The sequence below is a fragment of the Aulonocara stuartgranti genome, assembly GCF_965226115.1.
Source record: "Aulonocara stuartgranti genome assembly, chromosome: 8".
NCBI classification, from domain to species: domain Eukaryota; kingdom Metazoa; phylum Chordata; class Actinopteri; order Cichliformes; family Cichlidae; genus Aulonocara; species Aulonocara stuartgranti.
In genome coordinates, this window is record NC_138959.1 from 8,039,540 (window position 1) to 8,065,949 (window position 26,410).

The 26,410-nt window shown below is 39.8% G+C and overlaps 2 protein-coding genes across 5 annotated transcripts in view; both read left to right on the forward strand.

The window, feature by feature from the left end:
* The window catches only part of LOC309713259 (uncharacterized protein), a 396,604-nt gene that overhangs the window by 320,863 nt on the left and 49,331 nt on the right, over positions 1-26,410 (forward strand). The window lies entirely within an intron of this gene.
* LOC309713261 (uncharacterized protein) overlaps positions 1-26,410 on the forward strand; it is a gene marked incomplete at its 5' end in the record, with an annotated part of 37,106 nt that overhangs the window by 483 nt on the left and 10,213 nt on the right. The window contains 3 exons of one of the 2 annotated variants that reach the window (XM_082544760.1): positions 296-382; positions 1,734-1,814; positions 8,301-8,333. In XM_082544760.1, coding sequence (XP_082400886.1) covers positions 296-382; positions 1,734-1,814; positions 8,301-8,318 — 186 coding nt within the window. In that variant the 3' untranslated portion in view covers positions 8,319-8,333. Of the gene's footprint in view, positions 1-295; positions 383-1,733; positions 1,815-8,300; positions 8,334-26,410 lie in introns of those variants that run through there. The other variant, XM_082544761.1, reaches the window with a different exon arrangement.

Consider the following 26,410-nt stretch of genomic DNA (forward strand, 5'->3'; position numbering starts at 1 on the left):
CGGGGATTTATAGGCTAATGTGTCTGAGTTTACTGACCTTGTAGTACTTTTTATCCCCCGTGGTATCATTAGAGGGATTTATATTTTGGCTGCATTTTAATACTTTGAGCTATGATACGGTATGTTTTTGTAGCACTTTCTGTATTGCTCTTTTCCTTTTTTCGCTGAGGCTACAGGATGTAATTCTCGATGCTATTTGAGGTGCATGGCATGAATATAAAAGGCGCAAATGGGTGTGCTAAGTCGTTACACAGCCAAGACTGAAACTGCTGCACGTTATCTTCTCTGTGTGTAGGAGAAGGAGGAAAACAAGGAGGAGGAGGAGGCTGTGAGAAGAGAATCGTTGGAAGACAGAAGGAGGAAGAGCAGAGAAGGGTGGTTGGTGAGCAAATGTTTCCAAAATGACAGTATCACTAAAGTGGAAGTCAAGGAAGAGAATGAGAGAGCCTGACTGAGCAAATGTTCATGTCCTGAAAATGACAGTGCCTTGCCAGGAGAAAACAGGAGTGCTTAGTGTTTGTAATGTTTTTTTTTTTGTTTGTTTGTTTTTGTTGTTGTTTTAACAAATGACGAGGCCCATCTAAGCCACCACAGGGCAGCTTGGAAATAATGCACCATGATAATAGCTTCTGCTATTTCCGCACAAGAGTTTCAGCTTCCTTTTGGCTTTCTCCTTCTTATTCAAAAATGCGATACCTTGCACAAAGTTAATAATAGGAGAGTTACCATCATGAAAATCAAGATGGAGTGCTTCCCTGGCCAGCCTTAGGGCATCTCAGAAAACCAGTTATGATTTTTCAAGTATTTACTGTGACTGAACTCAGCAAGAGGGTAATTTTGAAAATCCCTGGACACAGTATTTTGAGCCATAGCTTTCTGCAGACAAGTGGTAATCCATTTGTTTGTGCGTTTGTGTGTGTGTGTGTGTCCACCCCACACCCCTCCTTTCCCTGCAGATGCCAACAATGCCAGGTGTTAGCTCCTGGTGTTGTTGAGCAATGGCTAGCTGTGATCACAGGTGCTAAAGTAGCTTAGTGCAAGCTGTACTCACTTCAGAATGAGACATGTTATTTTTAACTAGCCCACGTAGTAACCATGCAACTGGTAATGATGATCAAGAGTTAGTCGCGTGCAGTAATTTCAAGTTATACCAATGTTTAAAACACACAGTTAAATGGCATTTTTGAAAAAAGGAGTTAAGAGAGTTAGAAAAGAATCAAAAATGTGAAGTAAGTGGAGAAAATGCATTCAATTTTCTCTAAATGACCAAAATGGTATCATTGCAAGTTCTCAAATGTGTGTGTGTGTGTGTGTGTGTGTGTGTGTGTGTGTGTGTGTGTGTGTGTACATGTTTAGACAGCTTTGTGAGGACAGAAAATTGGCATGCTACTATACTTGTGGGGACCAACAGTCACTTATGGGGGAAAAATGCCTGTCTCCACAAGTTAGAAGGCATTTTTGAGGCTCAAAGTGTGGTTTTACTCTCAGGGTTACAATTAAGTATGGTTAGGTTTAGGCTGAGGGTTACGATAAGGCATTCATTTTTGATGGTTAGGGTTAGGGTAAGCGGCTTGGGAAGCATTATGTCAATGCAATGTCCTCACTAAGATATGAAAACAAGTGTGTGTGTGTGTGTGTGTATCTCTGTGTGTGTGTGTGTGTGTGTGTGTGTGTGTGTGTGTGTCTTACCATTGTTCCTCACAACTGATTTTCATTCATTTTTTGTTTTGCAGAATGATTGGACATTATTTCAAGTGATGAAATGCATGATTTGGAGCAAAATGCCTTTAAAACACATAAAAAAAAACCCAATGGTAAGTTTTGGGTTATTTTTGGTGATGTGTTCACACCTTTTGCTCCACAGCTTATCAAAGAGCACATTTTTGTTACCTATTTCAAAATGAACCTTTGAGTGTGAAGTGCAGCATTGACCACTCTTTTCATTTCATTTCAATCAACAAAATAAAAGACAGGCTCTAAGCTAAAATTTCCACCTCTCTTTTCGGAGGCCTTAAGGAGAGCAACACATTAAAAGAAAAAAAGAGATGGAGAGACATCTTTGAATGACAAAATACATTGCTGTTTGCTCAGACCAAAAGTCTGACTGGCAGTTCTGACTTTCACCTGCATTTGGTAAGAACTTGAAAAGCATGACTACATATAGATGGGAAAAAAACACAGCAAAAGCTTAAAAAGTGAAGTGATATCAGAGGAATTTTCTATTATGCCCAGATGGAAAGCGAGAGAGGTCAGAAAACCAAGAGGAAGATAGGCTGGAGGGAAGACTCTTGAATGCTTCAGAAAGGTCCCTGAACTCCACCTCCTCCTCCACACACACACACAAACATTTCCTACTCTGCTGTCCTGATATAGAACTAACCGATATAGAACTAACCCCAGTGATAACTGGAGAGTACTACTGGATTCATTAACCTCCAACAACATTTTCGTATGGGATAATATAGCTTGTAAAATGATGACACGTAAGAAAAAAAAAAGTAGAGCAGCAGATCCAGGTCTTTAAAGGGTTTACAACTATTTATCAAACATTTCTCACACCATTAATATTTCTCTGTCAGTTAGAGCTTGGATAGGCATCAAAGGAATATGGATTTTCTTAACCAAAAGGAAAGCTCCATCCTCTCCTGCACCACTCTGGCCAGTCTTGCTAGAGGTTTAATGAACTGGAACGAGTGGGGGATAATGGGAATGCAAGCACAGCGGGAGACCAATGGGGTGATGAGTGGTTCTTATTACCTGTGAGGCCAATTACAATAAAGATCTGTCAAAATGTCCCTTTGACAGAGGAAGGCCCTGCTGACCATCTGAACCACCCCAGTCAAAGAAACACAATATAGAGAACAGAATAGTTTAGATGAATTATTATGTTCATTTAGGTTCAGGCCAGTTAAAGTCTTGGAATCTTTAGGAACTTGCCTATAAGCAGTCTTAGTCGTACTCAAACTGCATGTCGGGTTTTGTTTTTTGTTTTTTGACACACACGCACACACAGAGTATATAAATGTTTTAATGAGTTCAGAGATGAAATTCATATGCATGTACCACCTACCGCAGTCAAACAACCTTGCAGTCTAATTACTGTTCTCATAGAATAATGACATCCTGGGCTCACTATGCTTAATAAATAAACTGCTACCCTTGAGTGAAATTTTCATTCGTACATTACTGCAAAGATTGTGATATCTATCTATCACATTTACAAGGCAAGACGTGGAGGCAAAAAGGGTAACATTGCATTGCATTTCTTAAAAACAACTAATATTTGAAAAAAATGTCATTCTAATTTATGTAAGAACCTTTAATCATAGGCATCTTCGCAGATGGAGAGGAGTAAAAGAAAAGAAATCCAATAGTATTCATTAGTGAGAGAGAGAGATCATTCAAAAAGCTGTTTGTGTGAGACAGATGGTCAATATGGAAAAGAAATATGTAAAGCAGAGCTGTGCCAACCTTGGCAAAGGAAGGCTTGCAACGCAAAAAGAAAGGTAAAAAACGTAGGTGTGGAACTTGTGGAAGAGAGAAAAAAGAAGCAGAGAACTGTCTCAGGCAAAGAAGTGGTTTGAGGTACAAACACAAGGAACAGGTGAGGTGTGTTAACAAAATATTAGTCTGTTTGTTGTTTTTGATTTTTCTGCTTATAAATTAATATCTCCTGCCTCACAGGAAATACACCACCTCCCCTTCCCTGCACTGCTTCATATCTTCCACATCTACTAAAATGCCTGAATGTTTTGTGGTTTTCTTGCTTAGTTTATGGATATAATCACGCAGCACCCGTGAAAAGATTGCAGTTGACTGCATCAGCCTCTGATTCACATATGCGCTTTGCTCCCTTTCTCACTCTCACGCTCTCAAGAGAGTAAGCTCTGACTAACACCAGTTTACATGGTTGGTTCACCCAAAATCTCCCCCTAAAGATAGCATGCCTTAGAGTATAATGTCATCTACCTTTATTTAAAAATATATAGAATATGGTTGTATTCACATCAGCTTTGCAAATAACCTTGTAGCAGTTGCTACACTTAAGAATAAAAAAGTACCTTGTTGAGCAAACTTTGTGGGGGTTTTTTTGTTTGTGTTTTGTTTTGCTTTTTGCAATCCCCACAGAGAGGGCAGTGGACTTTTTAACCAGATTGTTTAAAATAATCTTTATAGTGAGAGGATGTCTGAGGAATAGAGTACTATACAATAGTCTATTGGTTCCAGTATTCAAGAACAAAGGTTTTGTGCAGAGGTGTAGCAAATGGGGGATAAAATTGATGAGGCATGCCATAAAGATGTGTGAAGGAGTTGTTGAAGCTGGGTTAAAAAGAGAGGTGGCGATCAGTGAGCAGCTGTATGGATTCATGCTGATACAGAGCACTACAGATATGGTGTCTGCTTTAAGTGTAGATAGAGAAGTATAGAGAAGGTCAGAAAGAGTTGCACTGTGTCTTTGTGGATTGAGAAAGTATGTGATTGGGTGCCAAAAGAGATCAAGGTAGAGGTGGGATTACATCGGGGACTGGCTCTGAGTGCCTTCTTGTCTGGTTGACAGATGAGGTCAAGCAAGAGTCTCATTGACTAAGTGATTATGATGTTTGCAGATGACATTGTGATCTGTAATAAGAGTAGAGTGCAGATGGAAGTGAGAGTCTGAGAGTCAGGAGATGTGGAGGTATGTTCTGGAGAGGAGAGGAATAAAAGTCAGTAGAAACAAGATATAATTTGTGTGTGAGTGAGACAGGTGGAAAAGTGAGCATGCAAGGAGTAGAGGTAATGAAGATAGAAAAGTTTAAATGCCAGGTGAAGGCGAGAGTATAGACAAGGTGGAGTAGGTGAAGACGAGTATCTGGGGTGATTTGTGACAGAAAGGTAGCAAGCAAGAGTGAAAGAGAAGATTTACAAGATGGTATCGAGACAAGATTAGACAGGAATATGCCAGACAGCTCAGGTTGAGCAGTTTGGAGGCAAAGTCAGAGAGGCAAGGCTGAGATGGTTCAAACATGTGAAGAGGAGGGACATACTGGACAAAGGATGCTGAATATGGAGCTGCCAGGGAGGACGATAGGATAAGGGATAAGGTAAGATGGAGGGAGATGAGCTGCGGTGGCGGCTCCTAGCGGGGGAAAAAGAAGATGTACAATAAACATTGTCAGTGAATGCTGTTCATCCTGTGGATCCAAAATAATGGTCCACCCTTTTTCAGAAGTGGATATTGAAACCTTGAAAGTAACCCATCTTTTACAAGGACTGCATGCTTATTAACCACGGTTGACACGCATTAGTCTGGTTGCCATCTTGACTTGAGCTCATTTTAAACATAAAATGTATACATGTTGTTGAATATATGCTGTTAAGAATTGCAAGAACACATTAATCACTTCAGAATGTTCAGAAAAACAATCATTACATATGTCACAGAGGCACAGCACCCATGTATTTTTGTTTCAGTTTCATTACGGGCTTACTAAAATTAATATAACAGAACTTTGCTAAATGTAGCCATTTAAATGTTCATCTTTTTGGGGGTTTGGTTCAGTTCTATCCAAACTCTCATTATTACCCAAACCTTCTGTATAAAACATGCACTGTATTGAACAGATTCCAAACACTGACACCATCTGTGTCTTCGTCCTTATATGCCAACTCTTCTATAATGTCGAATCTGATCACATGAACTTATATTTATATATGAAAAATACAGTACTAACCAAAAAATAACCACATGGCTACACTGACGTGTGTCTTTGGAGCATATTGGATCAAACATCAGTCAATGCTGAGCTATAATTGGTGAAAACATAAAACCTTGGGCACCTACATCAGATAAAGCATTGATGTTTTTCCACCCACTGATATGTGTTTAGGTCAATGCATGTGTCACTGAGCCTGGAGCCAGAAAAGGCACTCGCTGCCCAGCTCTCCTGCAATGGCAGTATCCTACTCTGGACTCCATGATGGAGTCTTGACCCACACACCCCCACAGTGTTGAAGGCAGTGGAGGGCACTCAGCTGCTGGAGTTTTATTTCAGTTTTCCTTCTCTGACCTGAGAGGGCCCATTGTCAGATGATAAGGTGTCCTAAAAGAGAAAATTTGCATGAGGTTTTCTTTGAAGAACATTTTACTTCCTTTTTTTAAAAATATATTTGCTGTGAGTAAGTCTTCACTGAGATCCGTTGGTCAGGCACTTTTTTTGTTTTGGAATTTTTGAATTCATATTTTAACTTTTTAAGGTTTTCCACATGTTGATGCACTATTTTTGTACCCTATCTTGTAATCATGCCTACTTGTCCTCATGGCCAGCGTGTGCCACCTATTCATGCAGCTACTACCTTTTCAAATTCATCCTTTGACGTGGCCCTGTCATCTTTTAATAGCTTGCGGAGGGATTGTTTTCTTCTCTGCACCTCAGAGGAGATAATGGCAGCATGTCAGAAAGTCAAGGAGCAAGGACACATGATGGATTCAGTGTTGGATCCAGCAATTCTTGTGTGGCAATCTTGCATTAATTATATATTTTTTGTCATTTATTATATACTTTAGCTGAAGCGTAGCATACACAGTGTAGCGTGGGGGTATGATCTAAGTTAATGATGAAAAACATGTAACCTACTGCACATCTTCTCTTTAAAAATAATAAAGCTGGTTTCGCAGGAGTGAATTCAGTATAGGACAAGAGATTTTTGTTAATGCTTGAAAAACCCTCTAAGGGAGCCTGAAAAAGAGCTGTGTACAAATTGGAGAAAACAGAATTATTATGAGATCTTGAGTCAGCACAGTAGAACTTTGGAAGTAAGACCTCAGACTCATTCTTATTTCTAAACTTGTAGCATCATTGTAGTCAATAACAAAGTTCTCTCCTCAGAAATTGACAGGCTCATTAATCCTACAGATTTCTTATAAATGTAAATGCTACATTTTTGGAAACCACCAGCTGTTAATGAGCGGGCTGACTATAAGAGTTAATCTGACATGTTATTCAGTTTTAAACACGCATTGTCTTACATAATCGCGGACTAATTGTGTTGGTGAGACATTAATGAGAAAATAGAGAAGCAGCTTTATTCAGCCATGCTGCATCTGTGCAATGTGCTTGTCCACAGGGATTGATTGTTGTGGCAATGAGGGACACTATGTAGAATTTTCCGATGAAGCCGAAATCAAATCTACTTCTATCCACATACCCTAACTGTAGATCTTACTCACGATGCCAGTTTGCAGACATTATTCTTCTGGCCTCTTGCCAAACAATGATCATGACGTTTTGAATGTCAGGCACGTGGGGACCTTTCAACCTAGTAGTAAAGGTCCCCTTTGTCCAGTACCCACAGATTTTTTGCTGCCTTTAACAGTTGCACCAGACTCCTTCTTGCCTTTTGTAATGCGGTTCCATTGTACACCTATCACTCTTAAACATGTGCTTATCACTCAAGGACATGCAAAGAACTAGAACCAGAACTAGGGCTTCTATGTGCGTGTGATAGACGTGCATACAGAAGCCCCAGTTAAGTTTTTTTGATTGCATTTATTTTAAGGATAAAAGGCACATGAGTCAATGCTCAAAACGTGGCATGAGTCATTCCCTGTAAGATCATTTGGCGATTACAGCAGACCCACGTCAGAAAATCACTTTTACAATATACCAACATCGTGAGGCTCGCATAAATATGCTCTTGTGGATGAATGTGACCAGCTGTAGGAAAAGACTGAGGCCGCATCTGATGAAAAATATACAGTAAGTGGATGGTCAAGAAAGACTTAGATGATAGCTGGTAAAAGAACATGAAAAAACTGTGTTTTTCTGACAGCAATGCAATGATCACTTTACAGAGACTAAATCTGGATCAAAGTTGAAGTGAACAAGTAGAATACCAATAGTTTGGTAACGGAGTTGGAGGTAGCAAACAAATAGAAGAATGAGACTGCAAGCAAGTTCATGCTGACAGTGTCCAATAAGCTGATGTTGGTGCAGAAGATATCACCAATGAATAGGGATGGGTATCGTTTAGGTTTTATCCGATACCGGTGCCAAACCGGTACTTTTGAAACGGTGCCGGTGCTTAAACGGTGCTCAAACCGGTGCTTAAAGAATGGAGAACACAAAATGGGTCCAAAAACCTCTCATGTTCAGCTGTTTTTTTGTAAAAAGATAACAATGTTATCTTTTCTGCAGCTATGGGGCATATATGGTATCACTCTTGGCTGGAAGCAGTGCTTAAACAATGGAAAAAATACAAACTTTGTCCAAAAACCTCTCATGTTTAACTGTTTTCCACTTTTTCTTTGGTCATTTTAGCCTTTTTGGCCAGGGTGAAGGGAGTATCTGCCATCAAACAAGAAGACAGCTGCATGTAACTATGATGATGTTTGCTAGTTCACCTTACATGTATTAATGTAATAACGTGGTTAGCGAACACAACATAAATTGTACACGTACAACATTAAGCTACTCACGCAGAGAAGAACGGCTGCTGCTGCATCATCATCCGTCATCATTTCTGCTACACTGGCAGGGCTAGGGGCCAGGACTCTCCTCTTCGGGTTTTTGGGGGATGTTGCTCCGGGTCTGATAACTGGCAACCCACCCGCAGCTATCAAATACGGCGCATTTTTCGGCTTTTAAAAAAAACGCTATGCGTCGCCAGGTGTTTCATCGGATTTGAGGTGTTACTTCCTTTGACAGTATCACAGTATTACCTTAAAGCACTTGTTGCAGGCTGCTGAGTTTGCATATTTTGCTGTGAAGTACAGCCAGACTTTTGACCGCTTCACCTTGGGCATTTTTAATCTATAGCTCTGCTCTAAAAGAACGTACGTACCTGGGCCCGCCTACTATCCTCGGAAACGTAAAACGATTGGCTAGAATTCAAAGTGTGTGACATCTCAGGAAAAAACGCACTGAAATAAAGCACCGAAATGTGCGCTGCTTTTCGGTCTGGTTACTACCGTTTATGTCAGAACCGGTGCCATGATGGCACCAGATACCGGTACTCATCCCTACCAATGAATGTTTCAGATTTCATTAAAGAGCTCGACTGATCATCTCATTCTGTAGAATGATGCCCATTACCAGTAAGAACTGAGGAGAATAGATTTTTATCGAGGATGTCCTAATTCTCAAAATCAAGGGCACCTATGTACCAAACTTGTCTTTCGACATGAAAAAAAATGTCTTTAAACATAGATGAAACACCAAAATAAAATAGGACAACACAAGGTATTGTAGCTTTGCAACAATAATACAATTATATGCTTGGTTAGAAACATGATAGCCACAGGCTACTTTTGAAATCGGTACAACATAATAAGCTGTGATGTCAAGTAGCTTGGCAAAATGTGTGTGTTATCTTTTCAATCACAGAGATGGATTAGCTTCACTGACTGATTTACCAATGTTGGGAGCCATTCAATAACAAAGCTTGGATGGCAAAACTCCCGAAAAAATATTGCTCATCACATTGAATTTAAAAATAACCCCAGGTAACTATAAATGTGATTGCTTTCAGGCGGTGTAAAAAAAATAAGAATGAAATTTCTGTCACACTGGAATGATCCTGTAAAGAGGTATGCTCTCAGCAGTGATTGACATGCCATTTATGCTAGGCCTTTGAGTGACAAGACCTCTGGATTGACTTTACTACATCTCAGGAGTGGCTTTAGAAAAGCTCTTTGCTTTAACGGGGGGAAGGCTCCATTTAAAGAAACCAAACACCCAGAGAAATGAGAGACTATCGTACAAAATAAGGATTTTCATCATTTTCTTTCCCAGCTCAGCTGTGACTGATGAGTAATAATTTCTTTCCTTGTCCTTTGTCAAATTTACCTTTAACTTCTAACTAAGTCCTGTCTCTTGAAATGAATGTCGATCGTCACAGGAAAAGAAAATATGTACAAGAAGCCTCTAATGAATGTAGAAGAGGAAAAACGCTGCTTGAGCTTGGTAATATATCCAGTCTTATCACTTGAACTCTGCATAGTAGGTTACTCTGAGACAGTTTGCATATTAGTCTCCCTCTTCCTGCTTTCCCATTAGTCGTATTCATATAACTTAGGTATACTTTTCATACACTAGCTCTCAGAGAAAACACAAAAGCTATTTGTGGGTGGCATACTGTTTGAAGTGAAAATCTACACTGAATTTACATTTCAGTGCCATAATCTGTGACAGCTCAGTAAATATGTGTCCCTATTTGCAACACTTTAAACCATAAAGTCAAGGTTTGTAGAGTTTAAATCTTGGAGCCAACTCAATTTTCAAGTTATTGGCAATTCATTTCATCAACTCCCACATTTTCTGTTTGAGCATTAAGCATCCTAATTGTTTTTCAGTGTTATGCAGAAAAAACAACTGTAAGACAGCTGTGAAATGCATCCCACTGAAATTGTGTTGAATCCTCTAAATGTGGGCCTCATAGAAAACCCATTTGTTGGTCCAAGATTGGGCTTTTCATGAACTATGTAAATTCCACTTTGTAATGAATTTTGCTTTAACGTATCAAGCAAAGAAGTCATCCTCTATGATTCATTCCGTGAGGATTAGTCATTTTCATACCCACGCATTTGAAAATCTTGCAATTCCCTGTCTACATGTCAGTCCATCAGTCTTACTTAAGTAAAGTATAAAGAATAACGTATTTGAGAGAGAGAGAGAGAGAGAGACATTGCTCTCCCCAGGATTGATTCAACCTAATTGCCATGTATGGGCGCCTGAGTACACGCACCAGCCCCCTTTATCCACACAAAGCCCCTCATTAAGAGCTGGTTGGACAGCGGGCCCAGTGCCGAGGTGAACGCTGGCTAGAAGCGCTGGCCTGGCATCCACATGCAGGTGCAGAGCTGCCTGCTCTAATTGACAACAGGAGAAGAAAAGGCTCCGTGCTGTGCATGACAGACCTGCCTCTCTTTCCTTCTCTCCCTCTCTCTCTCGCTGGCTCTCCTTTTCTGATCTGCCTTAACCAGGTTATGAGTCCGTCTGACAACACGTCAGCTCCGCTTCTCTGTTCTAGCACTCAGCCCAACTTTCTTTCTTCTTTGAAAAATTTCTCTTCCTCACACCCCACCTTCTTATTATATGCTTGATGAAACATTTCAGTGAAATGCAAGTTCTCCCTCTTACTGTCTCTCTCCTTAAATTAAATTCTGCATTGAATGTAAAGTCACATACGTGGGATGAGCTGTTGGCTCTGGAAATATTTTCCTGTTTTTTTTAATAATATATCTTTATGTGTTCCCAAAATAGTGTCTTAATAAATCCATAATGTAAATATATCTTGTGCCCAATAATTTTGTTAATTTCAGCATAGTTGCTAAGAATCTATGCATTTTACATACAATATAAGTATTACAGAGATATTTGAGGGAAGTGCTCCTGTGGCTGTGGTAAACAAGCCAAAAGTGAACTAGTGCTGTGGCAAATTCAAAATGCTTTGTTGCAGAAATTGGAAATAAAGCATGGTGTGATGTTTGCCAAATTCATTGACCTTTAATGAACTGATACTGAGAATGTATAATGAGGTTAGTATAAATGCACTTTTACTTCTGCTTGACAACAGCAGCACATTAATTTGAATTGTAAGCTCTGTCTTAAGTATGTTTCATACTTTAATGTAGTTACTGTAGATCTTATTTTAAGTATTTCCTCTATTTAAAAACAAAACATATCTTTTAATCAAAAGATCCACATTTTCCAATGCACTTATCATATTTTTCTATTGATGAAAGACATTTCATTCAAGTTCATTTGATGCTTGTAATGGCCCCTATAGCTAGTTAATACAATGTTCTTGTGCATGGGCAATGACAATAAAGGGCTACTGTATTCTATTCTACAATCGCTGTCTATGCAAAAATAAACAAGACTTTTTTTCTTCCAAGGCAGTGGAGAGCACTTTCTTAAAGAGACATTTCATTCAGTGGGTCCAGTATTTTTTCTTTATTCCCCCTTTTCTTCCAGTATCAAAGATCAGACATATTGGTCCACTTTACTTCCATCTTTTCATTCATTTAAATAATTCATGAAGTTTGCAGAAATCATTTCAGGCAAAGAGCTTTTCGATTAAGGATTGAGTGCTTAGCAGTTTTTTTCATATTGACAGGAAAGTGCACCTTCTGGAGAAGAGTGTTTATGAAATGTCTCTTATTTCAACTTGAAACAGGCATTCATTATATTCTAAGTGAGCTGTTCTACAGATGTCATCAAGATGAATAGTAGAAAAATGAGACAAAGAGACAGAGAAAAAGGAAAGAAAACACTTAAGATGAAGAAATCTGCAAGAGCTCTGGGAATGTGGCTCAAAACTGTGCTATGTTTGGAACAGATTCCTAATATGTGTGTGTTTTAAGTTTTGCAGGGATCTATCATTATGATATAGTAAATAGTTACTTTAGAAGCTCCTTGAAGGATATATGCAGTGCAAGCAGCAGTAGATTTTACTGGGGGAATTAGGCACAGTCAGATTTAGCTGTTTTGGTGTTACAACTCTAGGGCTATTTACTTAACAAAAGAAATTGGTTTGAAACTAATTTCTGCTACTTGTATCCACAAAATCATTCTTTTTGTCACTCTCCAGGTGGAAATACAGTTCAGCCAGTAAATCAACACTTTTGCTTTCACGCTTAACATTCTCGTCACCACAACAGATTAGTACAGCCTATTTGCATTCCATACTAATCTGTCTATCAATCTCCCACTCCACTCTCCAATCACTCAAGCGGTGCCAAGACCCCAAGATACTTGAACTCCTCCACTTATAGCAGTAATTTGTCCTGGAATGGACACTCCCCTTTTCCTACTGAGAACCATGACCCATCCATCCATCCATCTTCATCCTCTTTATCCGGGGCCGGGTCGCCGCCCGGCACACAATGCACCCGACCCCTATGGCACCTCCTGCGGGTGGTGGGCCTGCAGGAGGATGTGCCCATGTCCCCTTTTCGGGCTGTGCCAGACGCTCGCCCTCGGGCACCCTCCCTGGCTCCAGGGCGGGGCCCCAGTAACCCTATCCCAGGCAGGGTAAACTGTTCCCTCTATGTTTTCTTCATAAGGGTCTTCTGAATTGCTCTTTGTCTGGTCCCTCACCCAGGACCAATTTGCCATGGGAGACCCTACCAGGGGGCAAAAGCCCCCAGACAACATAGCCCCTGGGATCCCTGGGACACACAATAAGGTAGCGATCTTCCACCACAATAAGGTAGCGATTCACGGAGAGGAGAACCATGACACAGAATTCCTAATTCTTATTCCCAGTGCTTCATTCTCAATTGCAAACCACCCCACAACCCTGGAGAACACAGATGAATGCCTTCTCCAAGTTCCCAAAAGACATGTAATTAGTTGGACAAACTGCCATGTAGCCTTGTATATTCTCGAGATGATAAAGACGTGGTTTAACGTTCTGAAAATCATGTTCCTCCTCCTGAATTCAAGGTTTGATTAATGGATGAACACTTTTCTCCAGTACCCGGGTAAAGAGGCCTTCCTAGGGAAGGTGAAAAGTATGATCCTTCTATAGTTGGTCCACATCCTACGGCCCCCCTTCATGACACAGGGAAGCACCACCCTACTCTTCCAATCCATTATTTGTTTAATTAGATAAATTACCTCCTATCAGCTTTTGCTAAGGATAGCTGTACTCTTTGTACACATATGACTGTGTGGCCACTACCAGCTCCACCACCATCATCAAGTTTGCTGACGACACCGTCGTGGTGGGCCTGATCTCTGATAACAACGAGACGGCCTACCTGAAGGAGATTAGGAATCTGGAGAACTGGTGCCAGAGGAACAACCTCCTTCTAAACGTCAGTAAGACAAAGGAGCTGATAGTGGACTTCAGCACTAAGCAGGAGAGGAACTACCAGACCCCTGTCATCAACGAGTGCCCAGTGGAGAGAGTGGACAGCTTCAAATACCTCGGAGTTCACATCACGCAGGACCTGTCATGGTCCTGTCACATCAACACCGTGGTGAAAAAGGCCCGTCAGCGTCTCTAACACCTCAGACGCTTGAGAGACTTCCAACTGCCCTCCAAGGTGCTCAGGAACTTTTACTCCTGCACCATAGAGAGCATCCTGACGGGAAACATCTTAACCTGGTTCGGGAACAGCACCATGCAGGACAGACGAGCTCTACAGAGGGTTGTGCGGTCAGCTGAGCGCACCATCCGCTCCGAGCTCCCTGACCTGCACTCAATCTACAGCAGGCGGTGCTGGACCAAGGCCAGGAAGATCGTGAAGGACCTCAGCCATCCCAACAACAGACTGTTCTCTCTGTTGAGGTCAGGAAAGCGATTCCGCTCCCTGAAGACCAACACAGAGAGACTGAGGAGGAGCTTCTTCCCGTAGGCGATACGGTCTCTCAATCACACCACCACACAGTACTGACCCACACATACAGTTCTTACACACACTGGACATTCTGGACATTGTTTTCACTTCATTACTTAAATCACGCTGCTGTTATTGTGTATATATTTATTTATATTTCTTCATACATTCTTATATAGTTCTATATTGTGTATTTTGTTGTACAGTTATTTTATTTTCAACTTTAATTTATATATTTTATCTTATTCTCCCAGTTAAATTTACCCTTCATTCTAATTTGTGTTGTACAGTTATTTCATTTTTAACCTTAATTTATATTTTATTCCTTCCTAGTTAAATTTACCCTTTTTAATTTTTCATATTTATTTCCTATCTTATTCATAGCCTTTTCCTTTTTTGTTTTCTTTAGGTCACGAGCAGTTGTCCAAGCATTTCACTACATATCGTACTGTGTATGACTGTGTACGTGACAAATAAAATTTGAATTTGAATTTGAATTTGAATTTGAGATGTAACACTGGAATAAATCTATTCAATAATAGCTAGAGTGAACATATTTTGAAGATTACTGCAATTACATTCTTTCTTGCCAAAATGATATATCATTAGACCAAAGACTTTTTACATATTGCTTTCTTGATATTCAGATTATTCAGATCTGGAGAATTGTAATTAAAAAAAACTTATCTTCTCTCTGTTAAATATTCTATGTGTATGGGGAATATGTCTTTGGTCATGACTTCTTTACTTCTTGAAGACACTTCAGCTAGCCCAGCCATGCCCACAGCTTATTTCTAAAACATTTGTGTAGATGTAAAACTGGTGATGCAGTGTGGCAAAGTGTGAGTTTCAGTGTGGTGGCAGTGTGTGTCCATTACCTTTGCGGTGGGGTGCCTGTCATGGCACCATCCCAGAATTTCTCTTACACCCATCTCGGGGGATGGAAAGGTTTGGTTCTCTGGTCCATCCCTGCGTTGCTGGCCCTGTCTGAATTCCACCTGTCCCAGTCTGTCACAACTTCGAACAACTCGCACTGAGTGCGTGCACCAGGAGGTGGCTCAGCACCAGGTTGCCCTGTCTGTGTTTTGGCGATGTATGTCAGGTGTACCTGGCCGATTAAGAGGAGACCAGCTGTTTGCTGCCTTCTTCTCCAGGATCCTGGGAAGTCCTGGTGTCCGATTGGTTGTGGAGGCCATTTGGCAGGCTTGTGCATCTTCAGGGCTTCCCCTCCCTTCTGGAGAGGGGTGGGCGCTTCTTGGGCCTTGTAGGGACCCTCCTCCCTTTCAGCCATTGTGCAGCGGCAATGTGGTTCTCAGGGTGCAACCTTCACTAGGGTTATCACCTGAATGTGGCAGCCAGCCCCTCTGTCTGGGGTGCAGGTTTTGGGTGCGCCTCAGTGGCAGCCTTCGTGCTATGGGTGGTGGCTTGCTCTGTTGTGGACCTTGCGTCTTGCTGTACTGGCTGAGGCCAGGCTTGTGTCTGGCAAACTGATACCTTCCGCCCCTCCGGGTCGGCATTTGCATCTGCCGCCGGAGGAATAGCTTATAGAGGCATCCACGTGCCATGACCAAGGAGGGGGTGATTTTACAACCTTCTTTCTTCCCTGTAATTAGCTTCACTGTCTGTCATGATGTTGATTGTTAAGATTTGTCCATTTGATGTTCATTTACTGAGAAGAGTTTTCTGTTGCCAAAAACAATCTTAATTTATAGTTTTCTGCTGTCTACATTGCATAACTCTTCACTGAGACTCTGTCATGTTGACTTTAAGTTGTGATTGTTATTTGTCCTTGTACTTCCAGTATAGTACTCAATATGCATCTGCTATTTTAATCATCTTGCTTCTACCGTGCGCATTGTATTAACGTACCCTTTTTTCACCAGGAGTGAATTTCGTTAATAACCCTTTGTAAAGAATGTTTGTCATTGCTTGATGAACACTGATTATTCGTTACGTTTTTGCATATGCTAAAGAAACAGCTTCAGCTACGCTAGTGTATCTGTGTGTTTGTGTGAAGATATGTGTAGGTGTGTGTGTTCTGAACTTTGGTTTTCTGAAGAGTAAAACTTTCCCTGCGATGCTAATTACTAGATTACCAGCCAATTTGTGCTGAGTGAATGTCTCAATATGAGTTAGTGTGAAGAATTGCAAGTGGAGGACACATTTGTTAGAATTCATGTTTCTGTGAACCTAGTTATGTATGGTGCAGACTTTATTTTTGCTGTTTCTGGTTTAATTGTGGTAATTGTTTTGGGAGCTTGGGAGTCTTTTTCACCAACTACTACTCACATGCAATTTGAAAATTGTCTCACTGAAAGTTATATTTGTGAATTCTTCATGCATGTTTATGCAAGTTTAGTGGTGCTCTTGGTTACTTGCGTTTTTTTGCTGTTCCAGTGTGACTTTCCGGGCAATATCAGGCTGTACTATAAAAGGCAAGTTCACATGACGCAATCACAGTTCATTTTTAAATTTTAAATATCACATTTTTATTATTAGCCTTTCCATTGAAGAATTTTCAGTCCTGTAAAATGTTTACATTTTAAATGATGCATTGCTATGTCCTAAATGTTGTGTAGACATCTGCCACCAGACAGACCATCTTTGTTCAGAAGCACCATAACACTGTTAATCTAGGCCTGATCTATTTGTTAATACTGTAATTATTAGTTGGTTATTTTAAGGTGAAAAAATTAAATTGTGGACACACACAACAGAAGCGAGCTTTCTCTGACCAGGATAGGGCAAGGAGTTCAGCCATACAGGAGGGGCTCAGAATAGAGCCTCATCCACATTGACGGGAGCCAGTTGTGGTGATCGTCTTTTGTGTTAGGTGTTCTGGCCATTCATGAGACTGTATTTCTCAGCTGGCCCGGGAACACTTTGATGTTTCCTGCAATAAACTAGAGGAGATGGCTGGCAAGAGGGAGGCCTGCTGCCCTCGTGACCCTACTTTAGATAAGAAAACCCTTTCCTTTTTTCCTTGTTGCCTTTTGGACTATAATGTGCAATGTTCATAATGCACAGTCAATGGCGCATGATTGAAGAATGTGATTACTGGTTTCAAATGCCTTTGTTCAGAGAGTTTTTGACACTGTCCTTTAAATGGTTATCAAATGTAACTTGATATTTGTTTGCTAGTTTTAGATTAGTCAGTCTATTTTTTTTCCGTGTTTACTCGACTGAGAAATGAATCACCAAGAAACATCCCTGATATAAATTTGAAATGAAGAACACAGTAGTAAAATGAATTCTGGCACTCCAAAATTAACAAAGGGAGATGAATGACCAAAAAGATTTGAAGACAAAGCATCCAACAGTGTTCAAATAAATAACATTACCATCCATGAAATTTTAATGGTTAAATTTTAACAATGATAAAACTGCACTGAAACATCGGCTGTTGTCATTTTGCAGCATATCATTTAGGCAGTTTTGTAAGAACATAATCTGGAACTTCAAAGCTACACAATTATAAACGGAGCTATCCATCCAAGTGCACTTTTTTCTTTCTCAAATACCAGAACTGTTAAAGCACTGTCTGATTCTTTTTTAGGGCACAAAGATAAACTGAGAACCCCACATTGTTTCTACAGTGTGGCCACCAGGTTGCCTTCATATAATGATTTGCCCCCTTGTCACTTGATTGGGTCTTTAAACAAGCTCAAGGAATACATCACACACTCTGACTTTAAGAACTGACTGTTTATGCACTGTGCAATATATCCCAGAGCTGCCATGTGCTGTTGTAATGAGGTAATCAACATTATTTGCTTCATTTGCGAGTGGTCTTAAATGACAAGTGAGTTAGCAACAGGAAAACGGCAGGCAGGAATGAATTAATGAATGCAATGAGTGAACGGTGGCACCAAAAGCAGCATTAGCCAATCATATTAACTCACTGACATCAAGTTCAAGACTAAGGTTACATCCACACGTACCGGGTATTTTTGAAAACACAGATTGTTCTATGTGTTTGCACCTTTCGTCCACACGTAAACGGCGTTTTTGGTCACTGAAAACGGAGATTTCCAAAAAATTCCTGGCAGGGTGGATATTTTCGAAAACTCCCATTTTTGCATTTACGTGTGGAGGAGAAAAACGCAGAAAACACAGCGTCAAAGGTGTGCACCTTTTTTGACGTCACACTGTGCGCCACATTATTGTTTCGGTGAAATGAATTTCTACAATACTGTTACTGTTAATTGTACTCTCTGCAGTGTTTAAATGCTTAAATATACACACACAGTTACTGTCCCTCCACACATGCGACTGGGTTTGGCTTCTGTGCCCCATCTTTGTTTACTATTTCCCACCGAGGCTTCTAGACTTCTGATTGGCCAACATTTCTACACGGTTAGGAATATATCGCCACCTGTTGCTTCCTAGCAGCCTTTTCCTTCATTTCTGCGTTTACATGTGGACGGGATTATTTTTTAAAACGAAAACGGAAAATCTCAGTTTTCAAAAATACCCGTGTACATGTGGACATAGCCTAAGAGTAACAATGACTCTGAATTAAAACACTGACATAAAAAGACTTTGAAAAGGCAGTCGCTAAAAGGCACTCCGTCTGTTTATCTATCTGAAAATTGGCTTGTCCCACTATACACTCACCTTGACTCTGTAATCAGACACATAAAATAAAATCTAATCATTAGAAATGAGAAAACAAGTCAGATGCAACCAGAGATACCACACTCCTCTGAAGAAAGAACTTGCTGCAACTTCTGTCTCTGGTGTAAATATGAATAAAAAGCTTTTTTTTTAAAAAAGAAAAAAGAAAAGAAAAACTCTGTCCAAACTGATTTGTTTATCAGAACTAAATACTTGGATTTAATACTATAAATCAAGAGGAATTGTTTCAGAGTGAAAAAAGTAATGAAGCGCTTTACATATCCAGTCATCCACCCATTCACACACACATTCACATACTGGTGATGGCAAGCTACATTGTAGCCACAGCCACCCTGGGGCGCACTGACAGAGGCGAGGCTGCCGGACACTGGCGCCACCGGGCCCTCTGACCACCACCAGTAGGCAACGGGTGAAGTGTCTTGCCCAAGGACACAACGACCGAGACTGTCCAAGCCGGGGCTCGAACCGGCAACCTTCCATTAAGTGTACAGAACTTGCCGTTTATCAAAAATGGATTTAATACTTGTGAGATGTCATCAGTTATAGACTATTTTCTTTTCTTTCTTTTTTCAAAGAGGTAAGAGGTAAAGCATTTCCTTATATAGAAAAATGGAGGTGTGGGATTGAAGACACGTGTTTCATAGTAATTTTGTTTGTGGGCCCCTCATAAAAAACATGTTACTGTCAAGGTTACAAACTTGACACTCATTTAAAGGGGTCTTGAGAGATACACTGATCAGTCAACAGCCACTTTCTTAGGCACACCTTTTTAATTGCTCTTTATGACAAACACTGACACGTCCAGGATCAGTGTGATCGGTAGCAACATTTCCTCATTGCAAGAAGGTCATGGTTTCGAATCTGTCAGCAATAATCTGTGTGGAGCTGTGTCTGTCTGAGTTCTGTTGGGTACTATGGCTTCCTCCTACAGTCCAACAACAACAAAAATAAAGTTCTTGTAGTTCGATCAACTGGTGAATCGAAATTTCCCAGTGGTGGAACTTTGAGTGTCAATAGTTGTCTGACTCCTTGTGTTAGCGCTTCGATAGACTGTCCACAGTCTACACCGCCTCTCACCATATGGCAGCTGTGATATGCTGTAAAAAACAAAATGTTATCGTGAAAAAAATAGTTTCTTTTCTCTTCAAAGAGTGAAGTCGTTTTGTTACTGTGGGAAAAAGTTCATAGAGATGCATACTTTACAGTTTATAAAAGCAGATGCTTTCACAATGGGAACCCCTGGGTAGTCCCTGACAGTGAAATGATATTAGTATGGTAAACAAATGCATCCAATGTCACTTTTCTCCTCTCGCAACAACCCATTATGTTTATAATACAAATGATAGATTTGTGACAATGAAAGCTCTTTTGTAATGACTTTCTTCCTGTTTAGAAAAAACAAACTACAGCTTGGGAAAGTGGTTGCTGACATGGCTTTAGGAGCATTTTGTGCAATACAGTTTGCCCACAGTAAATAAAAAAAAAAGAATGAAAAACAAAAAAACAAAAACAGACTAATCTAAAATCAAATTTCTGGTCTTCTTGTTTTCAAAGAATTTCTAATGCATTTTTTTCATATTTCTTAAACAGTGCTGATGCGTAAAGTGATTTTCTTCATGTTTCTCTTCATCTCTTAAATGTAATTTCTATGAAATGATTACCACAATCAGGCAGGCTGTTACTGAAACATTTTTATTGTGAGTGTTCCAATTCTTGATTCATCTTGTCTAACCGTGTTTTTGAACTCAATGCCAAGATTTACTGAAGTTGTTCTGGCAGCATGTGGTGGCCCAACAACTTAATGAGACAACTTATGTTGTGTTCTCTTTGAATTAGTCAAGAACCTGCATCTTTTTTCTTCCACATTTTTTTGATATTTATTGACTCGCCAGTATTTTTGTTCAGTTCTGTTCAGATATAATCTTCTTTCTCTACGTGTTTATTAATTGTTAGCCTCTTTTGTTTGTTCACTACTTGCTCAACAATCTTATTTGTGTCTTTCTCAGTATCTTTAGCTATGACATTTGTCTTATCATGGCTGGTCCCTGCTATGCGGTCATACTTGGCATCTACTCACTAAGCTTCTCTTCACCTCTGCTGGATAAGAGCGAGAGGAAAGACAGGATGCATTATACATGAATTACAGGCTGGCAGACAGCACAGCACATGGCACCGATTTTACTGGGATGAGCCTGGGAGATTTCTATTAATTCTACTAAAGCATGCATGGTGTTGAAAGCACAGAGAAAAGAAATGGGAAGCTGCTGAAGAGCCGTGTGGCAGAGCATTTGAGGAATCAGGGTTAAGGGCAGGCAAAGAGGGAGTTTGTTTGTTAAAATATTCAGGAAAATAAAATGACTACTGAAGTAGAGTACATGGTTCCGTGTGTATGTGCACCTTTACCAGAACATGCCGGTCCTTAAAAGCTTTTAACGCACTTGCTTTCATGTTTAAAGCTCCTAGTAGCTGTCCTTATCTATGTGTTCGGGGATGGGCTTTCCATACTAAGAGCTAGATGTACATATGTGTGTCTATATTGAAAGCAAGATAGGAAATTGGTTCCAAGAAAATCTTGCATAATGAGAGCCCAAAGTGGCCAACTGAGGTTCTTGTCACATCTTTGTTGGCGTCACAGGGTGCACACACTTCTCTCAAACAAGACATACAAACGGCACACTAAGATAAGCACTTTAAGATAAGTCGCACACCGTCATGCAAATGTAATCACAGTTTACAGCAGCTAGATCAAGCATCATGGCTTTCAAGGTCGCTTATTAAATGATAGTTCTCAACATTCATTTTGGCTCATGAAGCTCATTTCTTTATTAAAATGGGAGTGGCATTGAAGCCAAGAGTGCTGAGTTAGTCTCAACACTGTGTACAAAAACAAATCTTGAAAATCTACAGCCAGCATAATATGCTATGGTGCCATCACAATGCTGTGTTTCATCCCTTTGTGCTTTTAGGAGAACGATCAGAATGGATCTTGTTCACTAAAGAACAAGCAAACATAGAATACATGCTACCATTCCGCCTTCGCTGTGTTGTTGATGGAGTGTTGGTCTGAGTCCCGAAGCAATCGATCTGAAGTATTTCCCGATAGCTCTTTCATGGCCACAGTCACAGTGTCTCTACATTGCCTACGCACAGTAAAGCAAACAGCAATTGATTCTCTTCCTCCTATCAGTGAGACATTTCATTTACTGGAACAAAGCCACTTGTGCTTTTGTTGTTGTATTTACTGGGCAGAGTGACAGAAATAAATATGTCTAGCCAGACCTGCCAACCTTGAAGAAAGCCTAAGAGAAAACATTTTCAGCTCAACGCGTAGCCAAAAACAGACTCGTTTAATAATATTAGAAATCTAGATCTGAACTCTGCATTTGCAAATAAAGTGTCATTTTTACAGTAGTCTGGCGGTAACATGTTTAATTAAATAACAAAGCACGAAATTGGGCAAACTAAAAAGTACAATAGTTGAAAGCTGCTATCTAATGTTCAGTGGCACATGGTACATGTTATTTATTTATTTGTTTGTTAACGTGAGACTGACACTATTAACGCGCTAACCACGCTAACGCATTGACAAACTAACCGCGCTAACGCATTAATGAGCTAACCGCGCTAATGCGTTGACGCTGTGCAGCCCAACGCATGGGGCGATCCTCATTAACTTGCTAATGGAGATTTGCCACGTTAATGTGCTTATGACGATAACCTCATTTTAACGAGATTAACACTGACAGCATTACTTTCTCTTTGGTGTTGATGTTCAAGACTCTTCAGAGTCATCCATAAATATTCTCTTACTTATTCTCTTACTTCAGGTTCTAGAGCTTTTCTAATCACCGTATTTTTGGTGTTAGTGTTTTTGCATTAAATAAAGGTGGAGGAATTAGAAGGATGATTTTAGAAGTTTAGTTTAGACTTAAATGATTAATCATGTGATTAGGGCTGCTCAGAGAAGCAGAACAGAATAGAAAAACAAAACAAAAAACAACTTATCTAGCAACTCAGGACTTAACCACAAACTAATGAGCAGCTTCAAGGATAACAGTATAGTAAACAAAGCTCAGTGTTTCTTCATATCTCATTGCATTTTAATTTCTTAGTCTGTTTGTCACATGTAAAAAAACAGCCCCAAATGTGTCGTTATATCCTGAACGTGCTCGGAGCTTTAATTTTTAGCAACTGGGTAAACACTGTATTTGTATTTCAGGTTTATACACATTTTGTGCTCTGAACAGCTGCATAGCGAAACTGCTGTTGGTGATAATGAAAGAGCGCGTCACCTACTGCAACACTGTGGCTCACTGATGGGCTTTTAATAGTTCTTGTACAATAATGGAAGTCTAAAGCATAGAGGATTACTGTAAGCTATATCAGGCGTCGTAATATTCAGGCACCACTTTTCAGTAAGATCAGTTCATTGTTTTTTCTTTTAATAAAGAAGCGAATATTTGCATATCACCACACTTTTAAGTTCTCTGCTCGTACATCAACAGAACAAACTGGAGTGGTGTATTACATTATGCACCATAGCTGTGGGATGCGAATCAGCTATAACCTTGGGCTAAAGAGTAAATGAGCACCAGAATGATAAGAGAGAGTCAATGAACACCAATCCAGAATCAAAGCATCATCTTGGAAGATGTCAAAGTCATAAAACCAGGGGAAGACAGTCTAGCGCCCTACCCATCACATTGTAGCATACTGCATTCCCCCTTTACTGTGATTTTCTGACATGCAATGTAGTAGTGCAGATACCACATTTTGCCAAAAAAGGAATCAACAATCAACAGAATTAGTCTGAATGAATGATTTCTATCCAGAAGAAAGCAGTTCAACGTCTGTGTAGGCCCAACATGTTGACTTTTTACTTTGTTAGATTTACGAAAACATGAAAAAAACCTATCAGGGTGTGCAGCCCCTAGGAGGTCTATTTAAGATTCTGAGAGCTTTTTATTAGGTACCCTGGGTTACCTTCTGTATTCCTTTTAATTAATTTGTGACAGATGAAACCACAGGCCAGGGTGGATTTTCTAAAACAATTCAGCAATAAGAAAGTGAGAGAAAACAATACAATATAAAAAATAAATAAATAATCAAACTATATTTGATCAAATCTAGTAATTTTGAATAATTCTTAAGAAAAAAAATACTTGCATATTGTTCTTCAGTATCAAGTTTCCCCCAAACGCCCCACTAAAAACATTACTACTGCTAATTGGAGCATGTTTCTTATGTAGACCAACAGGTGTGTTCACAGCATTTTGACATAACATGATAGGGAAAGCAGAGGTACAATTGATAGTATTAATATTGCGTGTGTAATACAGCATTGCAGCTGAAAGTTGAGATGTATCAGCTCCAGGTTCTGGATATGCTGTCTGGTGGCTTGCAAAATTAGGCAACTTAAAAACAACACACTTTATCAATAACTAGTGTTGTGTATAACATGTTACTGTTATCACATTGCATTTTTAAGACAGCAATTTAATCAATTGTTTGCATGATGGGCAGATCAATCAAGGCATACTTTTTTCCAGATCAGCCAGAGTCTGATCTTCAATGGATAACAAAGGCCCTGATGAGCAGTCAGGCCTGTAGCTCTGTAGCCTCTATTTTTATGTACCAACATGTTTCTACAGTAGAATTGTGGCGGCAATCAATTTCAAATTGGGTTGGTTTTCAATTGTGCTTTGTTTGTGTTCATCCTTGAACACTTAAAAAATGTCTTATGTACCGATTAGGATAGGGATTGTGTCAGTGTGCGTGAGTGTAACCTCGGACATGTAATGGAGAAACACAAAAGTCATTTAAAGAGTATGTCTTGATGCATACCCAGTCATCCAGGTCAGGAAATCCCAAAAGGTGGATTCAGTTCATCCAGAAATTGCGTTTTCAGTGGGAGAAAAGTTTTGTCACTCATCCAACCTTGTAAACAGTACATTTGCATAATGACTGAAACTAGCACCACTGACTAACAGTGGGCTGTGAGGTCAGTTTCATGGTCATTAATGTGCAAATTTACATGACCATTGATCAGTCACTATTGATCAATGGCCACCGATCAGTGGCCATGAGTACCATTCACAGAGAGTTTGGAAATGTCTGCAATCACAGAATTAATGAAAGATATACTTTTAGGCCTCATCAGCTCAGAGATGGCCTTTTCAGCATTCGCTATATTACTCTGTTTGTGCTGGGTGGCCCACCAAGTGGTCCAACCCAAGAATCCCCAAGGATCGGCCGCATTGTTAGTCAGTAGTGCTACCGTCAGTCATTATGTAAATGTACTGTTTACTGTTAAACGTGCAGTCAGCTGAGACTGAAGAATTCAGTTTGATCAGTGACAAAACATTTCTTCCATTGAAAACGCCACGTGCAGATGAACAGAACGTTTGATATGGAAAGAGTAGTGTAACAGATTACGCTCTCTGGGAGTAATTAAGTAATGTAATAGATGTAATGCATTATTTGATCTTTGTAAGTGTCAAGTGATGTATAATTTATTACTTTTTTGTAATTTTTTTTTTACACTTCCTTTCCTCCTTTAACACATCAAAATGTCTGCTATTAAAGTTAAATTCTTAGCACCTCTTTTCATGGGGAACTAATAATTTGAAGAGAAGACAGAAGTTATGCAAATTGGTGATTAACTGTCGTTTTTAGTTAACATATAATTTGTGACACAATTTGCACTGGTTGTCATGGAGGGCTGTGATACTGTTTTGGTGTGTGAGGGCTGCTTTTTGTAATGCTCAGATCTTATGTATGAGTCCTTTTATTTATTTAATTTTTAAACAACTTTCTCTACCTTGAGCCATTTCAGACATAAAGCAGAACATAGTTCCTTCAAAATAAAATGGCAAAACATCTATATTTACACACAAAATAAGAACCTTCGAAAAGCAGCAGCTCAAGCAAGGTACTGACATTATAAAAGGTACATTTAAGCCCTGCCAAGGTGCATTAAGCAAAGAGGAGCATTTTCATCGACAGACTAAAGGTCAATAAGGGGACATGGAGTGGATCCAAAGTGCCTCCCACTCTTTTGCCATGGCGGTCACAGTGGAAGACAAACTGTGGTGCTAGCTATCAGTGCACACCCACTAGCGATCGGTTGCTAAAGATCAATGTGAACTACTCCTACTCGCTCCATGAAAAGTCCATAAAGGTGACGGGCTGCTGATGGTGGTTGCCAAGTCTTTAGAAACTAAATGATCAAATTAATCAAAAAAAAAAAAAAAAAAAAAAAAAAGTAAAAACGCAGGAAGAAGAGGAAACTGCATCTTGGCTGACATTATTCATATATTTTGTGGGCACACACACAGAATCTTAAAGCTCAGTAAAAACAAACAAACAAAAAACACAATATTCTGTAGTTGTCTGAAAATGTTTTGTCTTCTTTTTAACATGCTGTTAATCTAACATACTGTT